A 12156-nucleotide genomic window follows, 5' to 3' on the forward strand; every position below is an offset into this window, starting at 1 on the left:
TTACTCAAAATGTAGACTTTTTTCCTTCTGATCATTCACTAAAGGGATTGTACTGTATTTGACCACCTTCTTCCAATTAAGTCTCATTTTATCTTTACTTTTCCTAAATTTGTTTTCTCCAGGATGCTTAGACGTTGTGCCTCCTTTAATAGTAAAACTATACCTCTTTTTCTCTAAAACTCATAACATGCTACCTTACTTTGTTATCTTTCTGATAAACCTTGATTGTCATTGTGCTCTGGAAGCAACATGGCAAGATTAGAACATTTGAAGACATGACCATTTTTTTTGCCCAGGTACCATCAGATGAGTAGATAGATAGATAAATGAGTAAAGCTGCTTAGGCAAATTTAGAGGCATGGAAGAGATGATTTCTGGGAATTGAGGGTAAGAGAGTGGCAGGGAAATAAGATAGAGCTTCCTTCAAGGTAAGAATAGAGGACTACTTCATGCAAAGAAACAACCCCAGCTCTGCTTTTTCAGAGTAGCAGTTTGTAAATTGGAGTAAATACTAGGAATAAGTAGATGGGTAAGCAGAGAGTTTAGTCAGTTTTGTTTACAGTTGTGTCTGTCATTTTGTACTCTGTAATAACTGTGAGCAATCTCTTAACAGACATGGAGAATGGAAGAATCCCTTTCCCATCAGTTCCAGTTCCATCACCACTTAATCAGCTGCATGATCTGTGAGCCCTAGAAAGCATAGTAAACACAGATTATTAAAGGTGAAAGAATCATCTAATCTAGCTGCCTCATTTTACAATTGAGGATAGGAAAGCCAGGGAAGTGAAGTGATTTTCCAAGGTTGCACATCCGGGTGGTTAGAATGTAGCATACAGCCTGGGTCTAGTTAGTGCTTTTTCTCCTTATTTGTTTAATAAGAGTGAGAAGTGGGAGTTCACGTTGTGGCTCAGTGCTAACGAACTGGCTAGTATCCATGAGGATGTGGGTTTGATCCCTGGCCTTGCTCAGTGAGCTAAGGATCTGGCGTTGTCATGAACTGTGGCATAGGTTGCAGATGCGGCTCTGATCTGGTGTTGCTGTGGCTGAGGTGTAGACTGCAGCTATAGCTTCAATTAGATCCGTAGCCTGGGAACTTCCTTATTATGCCATGGATGCTGCCCTAAAAAGACAAAAAAGACAAAAAAAAAAAAAGAATAAGAAGTGCTTGATTTATTTATTTTGCGGGATTCTTGAGTGGATCAAATGAAATCAATGAAATTGGATAGAACTTAAGTGTAAAGTAGCATTATAAAGAAAGAGGAAGAAAACAATTGTAGAGATGGAGGAGACAGTTAAAGAAGCATGTATTTATTCAAGAGTATTAATAAGCACCAGTGGCCATCCTTATATATATGTTACAAAAATATATACATATTTTATAAATATGTATATTGTATATATTATTATATGTATGTATAGCCACTATTCCTTGCAAGATCTGCCCCTGAGTCAGATTTTCTTGCTAGTCTTCTTTCCTTCCCTCCTTTCCTTCTTCCGAAGCTTCCTTCCTTGTAATAGGATAATAGGGTAAGTCATATTTCTAATGCTTAAAAGAAAAGTATGACTATTGAGGATTATTGGCTTTCTGACCCTAGTATTTTCATTTACAGGTAATGTTTATTAACGTATATTAACACCTTTTTTTGCGTGTGTGTTAAAGGGTGATAATATGATGGCTTTGACAGAAGCAACAGTTGCTCTTGCAGAGATGTTAGAATTGAAAGCAGACCCTACTGGTCCAGTTGAAGGAACAGTAATAGAATCTTTCACAGACAAAGGAAGAGGGTAGGTCTGTTAAAATGATTGCTTTCTAATGATTTTATTCCATTGTTTTCGTGACTTGATTATATAACAATATATTTTTAAAAATTTTTATTATACTTGATTTACATTGTTCTGTCAATTTCTGTTGTAGAGCGAAGTGACCCAGTCATACTTATATATACACTCTTTTTCTCATATTATCTTTTTTTTTTTGTCTTTTTGCTATTTCTTTGGGCCACTCCTGCGGCATATGGAGGTTCCCAGGCTAGGGGTCCAGTCGGAGCTGTAGCCACCAGCCTGTGCCAGAGCCACAGCAACGCGGGATCCGAGCCACGTCTGCAACCTACACCACAGCTCATGGCAACGCTGGATCATTAACCCACTGAGCAAGGGCAGGGACCGAACCTGCAACCTCATGGTTCCTAGTCGGATTCGTTAACCACTGGGCCACGACGGGAACTCCTCATATTATCTTTTATCATGTTCTATTACAAGTGACTGGATATAGTTCCCTGTCTGTATAGCAGGACCTCGTCTAACCATTCTAAATGTAATAGTTTGCCTTTATTAACCCCAAACTCACAGTCCATACCACTCCTTCCCCCCACCGCTGGCCCCAGCAACCACAGTTCTTCTCTCCATGTCTTTTAAGTCTGTTTCTGCTTTAGAGATAGGTTCATTTGTTCATTTGTGCCATATTTTAGGTTCCACATGTAAGTGATATCATGTGGTATTTGTCTTTCTCTTTCTGACTTATTTCACTTAATATGAGAAGCTCTAGCTACATCCATGTTGCTGCAAATGGCATTAGGTTTGTTCTTTCTTATGACTGAGTAGTATTCCATTATGTATATGTATCACAACTTATTAATGCATTCATCTATTGATGGACTTTTAGGTTGTTTCCATGTGTTGGCTATTGTGAATAGTGCTGCAGTGAACATAGGGGTGCATGCATCTTCTTCAATGAAAGTTTTGTCCAGATATATGCCCAAGAGTGGGATTACTGGATCGTGTGGTAGTTCTATATTTAGTTTTCTGAGGAACCTCCTTCCTGTTTTCCATAGTAGTTGTACCAACTTACACTCTCACCAAAAGTGTAGGAGGGTTGCCTTTTATCTACACCTTTCCAGGATTTGTTATTTGCAGTCCTTTTCTTTCTCTTTCTTTTTCTTTTCTTTTTTTTTTTTTTTTGTCTTTTTAGGGCCTCACCTGTGGCATATGGAGGTTCCCAGGTTAGGAGTCTGATTGGAGCTGTAGCTGATGGCCTGTGCCATAGCAATGCCAGATCTGAGCTGCATCTTTGACCTACACCACAGCTCACAGTAATGCTGGATCCTTAACCCACTGAATGAGGCCAGGGATCGAACCCGCAACCTCATGGTTCCCAGTCGGATTTGTTTCTGCTGCACCACGGCAGGAACTCCATGTTATTTGTAGTCTTATTAATGATAGCCATTCTGATGGGTTTGAGGTTGTACTTCATTGTAGTTTTGATTTGCATTTCTCTATAATTAGTGATGTTGAGCATTTTTTCGTGTTCCTGCTGGCCATCCATATGTCTTTGGAGAAATGTCTATTTAGGTCCTTGGCCCCTTTTTCAACTGTATGAGTTGTTTGCATATTTTGGAGATTAAGCCCTTGTTGGTTGCATCATTTGCAACTATTTTGTCCCATTCTGTAGCTTGTCTTTTCATTTTTTATGGTTTCCTTTGTTGTGCAAAAGCTCGTAAGTTTGATTAGGTTCATTGGTATATTTTTATTTTTATTTCTGTTGCCTTGGGAGACTGACCTAAGAGAACATTTGTACAGTTGATGTCAGAGAATGTTTTACCTATGTTCTCTTCTAGAAGTTTGATGATGTCTTGTAATATGTTTAAGTTTTTAAGCCATTTTGAGTTTATTTTTGTGAATAGTGTGAGGGTGTGTACTAGTTTCATTGATTTACTTGCAGCTGTACAGTTTTCCCAATACCACTTGCTGAAGAAACTGGCTTTTCCCCCATCTTATATTCTTGCCTCCTTAATGATTAATTGACTGTAGGTATCCGGGTTTATCTGGGCTCTTTGTTCTGTTCCATTGATCTGGATGTCTGTTTTTGTATCAGTGCCACACTGTCTTTTTTTTTTTTTTAAAGGGTCGCACCCAGATCATATGGAGGTTCCCAGGCTAGGAGTCGAATTGGAGCTGTAGCTGCTGGCCTGTGCCACAGCCACAGCAACGCCAGATCTGAGCTGCATCTGTAAGCTACAACCTAGCTCAAGGCAACGCTGGATCCTTAACCCGCTGAGTGAGGCCAGGGATCGAACCTGCGTCCTCAGGGATGCTAGTCAGATTCCTTTTCACTGAGCCACAATGGGAACTCCCCACACTGTCTTGATTACTATAGCTTTGTAATATTGTCTGAAGTCTGGGAGAGTTATGCCCTCTGCTTTGTTTGTTCCCCCTCAGGATTGCTTTAGCAATTCTGCGTCTTTTATCGTTCCATATAAATTTTTGGATTGTTTGTTCTAGTTCTATGAGAAATGTTCTGGGTAATTGGATAGGGATTGCATTGAATCTGTAGATCGCTTTGAGTAGTGGGGCCTAAATTTTAATGATATTAATTCTTCCAATAAGGAGCATGGGATATCTTTCTATTTCTTTGAATCCTCTTTAATTTCCTTGATTAATGTTTTATAGTTCTCAGCATGTAAGTCTTTTACCTCCTGGTCAGGTTTATTCCTAGGTATTTAATTTTTTGGGGTGTGATTTTAAAAGGCATTGTATTTTTGTATTCCTTTGCTAGTATCTCATTGTTAGTATACAGAAATGCAACCAATTTCTGAATGTTACTCTTGTATCCTATTCTTTTGCTGAATTTTTTGATCAGTTGGAGTAGTTTTTGTATGGAGTCTGTAGGGTTTTCTATATATAGTATCATGTCATCTGCATACAGTGACAATTTTGTTTTTCTCTTTTTAGGGCCACACCTGCAACATGTAGAAGTTTCCAGGCTAGGGGTCAAATCGGAGTTAAGCTGCCAGCCTGCACCACAGCCACAGCAACACCAGGTCTGAGCCACATCTGTGACCTACACCACAGTTCACAGCAATGCCTTATCCTTAACCCACTGAGCAGGGCCAGGGATGTAACCTTTGTCCTCATGGATACTAGTAGGTTCATTACTGCTGAGCCACATGGGAACTCCTACATATTCAGTTTCATTTCTAGTGATCTGTCTGTTCAGATGATCTGTTTCTTCTTGATTCAGTTTTGGTGGCCTCTATGTCCCTAAAAAGTTGTCTATTTCTTCAAGGTTGTCTAATTCATTGACATATAACAATATATTGTTTTTATTGCATGTTATTGTAAATCCATGAACAATATTTTCAAAGCATTTGTTTTGGAAAGTATTTTATTGCAGTAGCACACAGAACACAAACACACAATTACACAATTATCAGTAGACTATAGCAATTATCTGTGTACATTTAGTAGTCATATTTAGTTGATTTAGTAGTTCATTTTGACTTTTTTTTTAGCTGAATTGGTGAAGCCTTATAGTCTAACATAAATTGGAATAAAATAGTAGTTGGTACATTTTAGTGTTTCTTTTTTTGGTCTTTTTAGGACTGCACTCACAGCATAGGGAAGTTCCTGAGCTAGCGGCTGAATTGGAGCTGCAGCTGCCGGCATACACCGCAGCCATAGCAATGCCAGATCCAAGCTGCATCTGTGACCTATATCACAGTTTGTGGCAAAGCTGGATCCTTAACCCTGAGCGAGGCTAGGGATTGAACCTGCATCCTCATGGATACTAGCAGATTCTTAACCCATGGAGCCACAACATGAACTCCCAGGGTTTCTAAATTCTTTATGTCCTTACCCATTAATATAATATATAGTAAGATAGTTGGAATAGTGTTCTCTTTAATTTCCCACAGTATCAGCAAAAGAGGTCTTTTCACTGCTGAACAAATTATAGAAAGGGGATTAAGATTCTCTCAGAACACTCAGCTGTCTGCACCCTTTACTACAGTAACCTTACAAGAAATGTTTTTTGTGTATTTATTTTTTTATTATGGCAAAAGTTGCATAACACTAAATTTACCATCATAACCATTTTTTAAAATGTGTTTATTTATTTTTTATTATTTTTTTTAGGGCTGTGCCTGCAGCATATGGAAGTTCCCAGGCTAGGGGTCGAATTGGAGCTGCAACTGCCGGCTTAAACCATAGCCACAGCAACACTACATCAGAGCTATGTCTGTGACCTATACCACAGCTCACAGCAATACCAGATCCTTAACCCACTGAGTGAGGCCAGGGATTGGATACTAGTCAAGTACTGCTGAGCCACCATGGACACTCCGATTTTTTAGGATTTTTTTAAATTTTTACTTCATTTTACTTTTTTGGATGTACCCACAGCATATGGAGGGTCCCAGGCCAGGGATTGAACCCTTACCACAGCAATAACCAAAGCTACAGTATAGCACTGGATCCTTAACCCAGTGAGCTACCAGGGAACTCTGATCTTAACCATCTTTAAACATACTGTTCACTAAATATACTCACAATGTTGTACAACAGATCTTTAGAACTTTTTCATCTTACAAACTCTATACCCATGAAGTACTAATTTCCCCTTTACCTCCCCCCAGCCTTTGGCAGCTACATTTCCCTAGTTACTTCAGTAGTTGCTTCTATGATTTTGACTACTTTAGACACTTCACATTAGTGGAATCATGTAATATTGTCTTTTTTTTTTTTTTTTTTGGCTGCACCTGTGGCTTGCGGAAATTCCCAAGCCAGGGATCAAACCTGAGACACAATTGCAATTCAAGCCATAGGAGTGACAATACCAGATCTTTAATCCACTACACCACAAGTGAACTTCAGGATTTTCTTTCCTAAGGTTGTATAATACTACATTCTATGTATATACTGTATTTCCTTTATCCATTCTTCCATTGGTGGACATTTAGGTTGCAATTGTGAAGAAATAGTTTTATAGTATGGAAAACTGCTTGAGAAATTGAGAAGTAGTAGAATTAACCCTGTGTGTACATATTATATATATTTTAATCTCATAAAGGTATCTTTGCTCTACTTAAGAAAGTACTATAACATCCTAATAATGGATTAAGAATATGTACTTTTATTTTCATATTAGTCCTGTTACTACAGCTATAATTCAAAGAGGAACTTTGAAAAAAGGCTCCATTCTGGTTGCTGGAAAGAGTTGGGCAAAAGTACGCTTAATGTTTGATGAAAATGGAAAAACAATCAATGAGGCCTGTCCTAGCATGCCAGTAGGAATTATAGGCTGGAGAGATCTCCCTTCTGCAGGAGATGAAATTCTTGAAGTAGAATCTGAGGTATATCAAGCTTAATTCCTATACAGTAGATATGATATAATGATTTAAAATATTAGTCTATAGTTATGTGTAAGTATATTGATGTTAATAAATAATTCAGTATTATATAAGGGGATGTGGGAGTTCTCTTTGTCTCAGCAGTTAACGAACCCGACTTGGATCCATGAGGATTCGGGTTTGATCCCTGGCCTTGGTCAGTGGGTTAAGGATCTGGTATTGCCGTGAGCTGTGGTGTAGATCGCAGACAAGGCTCAGATCCTGCGTTGCTGTGGCTGTGGTGTAGGCTGGCAGCTGTAGCTCCGATTTCCACCCCTAGCCTGGGAACCTCCATATGCCGTGGGTGTGGCCCTAAAATGGAAAAAAAGTGGGTGGGGGGGAATATGAGGGGGACCAGTGATGTCAGTTTGGATATAGAATTTATAAGAATTTGAGATAAGATTTTTAAGTAATTTCACATTTATGCAATGCCTCCATATTAAAGTTTTATAAGCTCTCAAAACTTTAAAATTAGTGGTTTCACATATGAGTTAAGCTAATTTCATAGTGGAGGGAAAAAAGTAGCAGTTACTGGTTTCTATTTAGTTAAATAAGTCCCACTTTTTTCCTTATAAAGGCAAGGGCACGTGAAGTTGTTGACTGGAGGAAATATGAGCAAGAGCAGGAGAAAAGTAAAGAGGATCTGAAGTTAATAGAAGAAAAGCGAAAGGAACACCAAGAAGCACATCAGAAAGCCCGGGAGAAGTACGGCACTTTGCCCTGGAAGGAGAGATCGTTTATAAAGTACAAAGAAAAAAAACAGCAGCAACCCTTAAAGCTAAAAGAAAAAGTAGAAAGAGATTCAGATGTACTTCCTATAATTATTAAAGGTGACTTTTAAAAGATTTTACTTTACAACTCATTTTGGGATTATATCTATTTCACCATTCCCAAATTAACTTGGGGCATTAAATTTAAGCCAGTATTATTTCAGTATTTGAGGGGGAGATTTTAAAAAATTGAGATATAATTGACATGTAAGCTTATATTAGTTTCATAATGATTTGGTATTTGTATATATGGTGAAATGATCACCACAATAGGTGTAGTTAATATCTGTCACCATGCATAGTTAAAAATTTTTTTCCTGTGATGAGCACTTTTAAAACTTAATCTCTTAGCAACTTTCGGTATATAATACACTGTTTATTATTACCTATAGTTACCATGCTGTTTATTACATCCCCATGACAAATTTATTTTATAACTGGAAGTTTGTACCTTTTGACCTCCTTCACCCTTTTTGCCCGCCCTCCATGAGGGGAGATTTTCATTTTTGAACAAATTTTTTTTTTCAACATCTTTTTTTTGGGGCCACACCAGCGGCATATGAAGGTTCCCAGGCTAGGGAGCTACAGCTGCCAGCCTACACCACAGCCACAGCAATGCCAGATCCGAGCTGCGTCTGCGACCTACACCACAGCTCACCGCAACACCGGATCCTTAACCCACTGAGCGAGGCCAAGGATTGAACCTGCAACCTCATGGTTCCTAGTTGGATTCGTTTCTGCTGTGCCACAGTGGAAACTCCTTTTTAAAATTAAAAAAAAATTTTTTTTTTTTTTTTTGGCTGCACATTGCAGCATATGGAAGTTCCCAGGTCAGGGACTGGATCAGAGCCTCAGCTGTGACCTATACTGCAGCTTCGGCAACCCCAGATCTTTATTTCATTGCACTGGCCAGGGATCAAACCTGTACCCCCACAGCAATCTGAACTGCTGCTATCAGATTCTTAACCCACTGCACCATGGTGGGAACTCTGGGAGATTTTCTTAGTAAACATTTTTCTTTCTTTCTTTCTTTCTTTTTTTTTTTGGCTACTCCTGCCCCATGCATAAGTTCCTGGGCCAGGGATCAAACTTGTTCCATAGCAACCACCCAAGCTGCTGCAGTGGCAATTCAGGATCCCCAGCCCACTGGGTCACAAGAGAACTCCAGTAAACATTTCTCTTGTGGATTTTGTTGTAAATGTACATGTGGTTTATCATATTTTATTCAGTTAAGTAGATACTTATAATGCTAAACCTAAAGAAAAGTGGATTTCATGGTAAATGCCATTCCTATTATTGCTTTAAATAGATTATTGTTATTTTTTTGTCTGTTAATGCTTAACTTATAACACCAGTAATTTTAAACTTTTGCTGTATTTAGGTGATGTTGATGGTTCTCTTGAGGCCATTTTAAACATTATGGATACCTATGATGCTTCACATGAGTGCGAACTAGAATTAGTACATTTCGGTGTGGGTGATATTAGTGAAAATGATGTTAAACTTGCTGAAACATTTAATGGTAAGGATTCCGTTTCCTGTTTGTTCAACTGTGTTCCCTGGAACACATTGTGAACCTTCTGTCTTTTGTTGCTTGGCTGGTCACATCTAACATTTACCCCGATCAGCCTCTCCCTCCCTCTTGACGTCCTGTCTCTGATAGTGATTGAAGGCAAACTGGATGTTCAGTATTGCAGCCATAGCTTCGCTTGTCATTCTTGTACTGAAACCTTGGGGAACTATTGCAAACCCCACTAGCATTTCTTGTTTTGTTTTTTTTTTTTTCAAGGTACCATTACTGCCCCCTCAGCTCTCCCAGTTCCCCACCAAACCCAAGCTTGGTTCACACTTTTGAGTACTCCTATACCTGTAATCAGTCTGTTCAGAACTTTCCTTCATCTTTTACTTTTGTTTTGTTCACTTATAATTTTATTGATTTATTTTTATTTTTAATTTTTTTTTGCTTGTTAGGGCCATACCTGTGGCATATGGAAGTTGCCAGGCTAGAAGTCGAATAGGAGCTGCAGCTGCCTGCACAGCCACAGCCATGCCAGATCCAAGCTTTGTCTGAGACCTATGCTGCAGCTCATGGCAACACCGGATCTTTAACCCACTGAGCAAGGCCAGGGATCGAACCCACATCCTCGTAGATACTAGTCAGGTTTGTTTCTACTGAGCCACAGCAGGAACTCCTGTTCACTTACAGTTTTACAAATCATGTTTTTCTTAGATCAAACCTTTTAGCTTTAAATGTCATGAATGCAGAGGGACTGTTTATTAGTCAAACTTAGCATACACAGAAAGGGTACTCGTATCTGCATGACTGTCACTTAACTAGGTTTAACATCTAGGCAAAGCACCAATGTTATTGTGTAATTAATCATTTAGGAAGGAGGTCCTTCATGACCTAACTTGATTAGAATTAGATGTTACATCTACTACTGAAAAGGTGTTTTCAGTAATGCTGGTTAATTCAAAGTATTTTATGGGCACTGACTATACTATGTAATGTAGGTAATGTGGTATGTTAAATGGTCTCTTTCTTTCTTTTTTAATTTTAATTTGGCTGCGATGTGCAGTGGCTTGATGTGGGATTGCAGTTCCCAGACCAGGGATCAAACCTGGGCTTTAGCAGTTGAAAGTACCAAGTCCTAACCTCTAGACCACCAGGGATCTCCCCTTGAATGATTTCTTAATGATAAGATTTTCAAGGTGATTAAACTGTTTGCATTAATTTTTTCCACTTGTTTAAGGCAAGAGTGGGGGGGGGGGTTTGCTTCCTCCACTCCCACCCCATGGTATTTGCAGTTAAATAAATTATTTGTTCTTTGGTAAAATGGTCAGTTCCATGGATCTTCTTTCATTTCTTAAATAGCTCTTGAACTTTTTCAATTAAGTAACTATAGTTAACCCCTGAACAGCAGGGGTTTGAACAGTGGGTCCACTTAGATGTGAATTTTTTTCCGTAGTAAATACTATAGTACTACACACTCTGAGGTTGGTTGAGTCCTCCGATGTGGAGGAACCACATTTATGTGGAGGGCGAAGTATAAGTTATACTCAGATTTTCAACTACATGGAACATCTGCACCCCTAACACCTGTGCTGCTTAAGGATCAGCTGTACTTTTTAACATCTTTTGGATAGCCGAGTACCTAAGTGTAAACCACAAAAGTTGCAGACTATAAGATTGTAGTTAATAACAGAATTTAATAATAAGTTTACTATTAATAGTAATTAGTTTTCATGAGAACAAACTATAGAATTTAGTGAGATGTGAGATATAGTGAGATGTCTCCCACTTGTTTTTAATTTACGTAGGAGATAATTTAGATTTGAGTTTCTGCTTGCAAGACAAATTAAATGCAGTTTTTGTGCTACTTTATTGATTGTATTTCTGCTTGCCAGGTGTTATATATGGCTTCAATGTGAATGCAAGCAATGTTATCCAGCAGTCAGCTGCAAAAAAAGGAGTAAAAATTAAACTTCACAAAATCATTTACCGTCTTATTGAAGATGTGCAGGAGGAACTGAGCAGCAGATTGCCCTGTGCTGTGGAAGAGCACATAATAGGTAATTGTTCACTGAACTTTCCCTTTAAACATTCATATCTTATCTGCTGTAAAAAAATTTGAAAGCAAAATTTAAGGGAAACATATTTCATTGTTTAAATATGTTCACTGTTCCAACATATATCCTGTGTTCTAGAAAAAATTACTATGGATAAGAGTTCAGTGAAACTTCATATGAATTACAAACACTTGCCCCTCTGCAAGATGTGCTTTGGCAGTGAGGATACAAAGGTAAATAAGGCAGCGAGAAGTTGCCTTCAAGCTAGATATAAAAAAACTATAATTGTAGTACAAAGTAGATTGGCATGGGAGGCATAAAGATTACTAACAGTGTTGTAAAAGGACAGTTGATTTTGTACTGCAGCTAGCAGAGAAATCCACCCTGAGAAGAAAATTCACTTTACATTTAAATATTAAGCATTTAAAAACTTTTTTTCTAACGTATTGGCCAGACTTAAGGCTAAGTTTATTTAAGATGGGCTGAATCATTTTATCCGTTCTTTTTCCTTCCCACATACAGATTTTTTTAGGTTACCGTTTTATTTTGATGATAGTTTTAAATTTCCAGAAGAATTACTGGAAAAGTATAAGGAGCACCCTCCTAGTACAGCAGTTGTTTACATTTTGCTTTAGTCCTCCCCTTCCCTCCAT

The 12156-nt window shown here is 38.4% G+C and overlaps 1 protein-coding gene across 8 annotated transcripts in view; it reads left to right on the plus strand.

Annotated features, from left to right (window-relative positions):
- The window catches only part of MTIF2 (mitochondrial translational initiation factor 2), a 33548-nt gene that overhangs the window by 17059 nt on the left and 4333 nt on the right, over positions 1 to 12156 (plus strand). For 6 of the 8 annotated variants that reach the window (XM_047782060.1, XM_047782063.1, XM_047782058.1 and 3 more), the window contains 5 exons: positions 1661 to 1785; positions 6923 to 7127; positions 7741 to 7993; positions 9315 to 9455; positions 11342 to 11506. In XM_047782060.1, the coding sequence (XP_047638016.1) occupies positions 1661 to 1785; positions 6923 to 7127; positions 7741 to 7993; positions 9315 to 9455; positions 11342 to 11506 (889 nt within the window). Of the gene's footprint in view, positions 1 to 1660; positions 1786 to 6922; positions 7128 to 7740; positions 7994 to 9314; positions 9456 to 11341; positions 11507 to 11641; positions 11737 to 12156 lie in introns of all 8 variants that reach the window. The other 2 variants (XR_007135131.1, XM_047782064.1) reach the window with 1 other exon arrangement.

The sequence above is a fragment of the Phacochoerus africanus genome, chromosome 5 (genome assembly GCF_016906955.1).
Source record: "Phacochoerus africanus isolate WHEZ1 chromosome 5, ROS_Pafr_v1, whole genome shotgun sequence".
Classification (NCBI taxonomy): domain Eukaryota; kingdom Metazoa; phylum Chordata; class Mammalia; order Artiodactyla; family Suidae; genus Phacochoerus; species Phacochoerus africanus.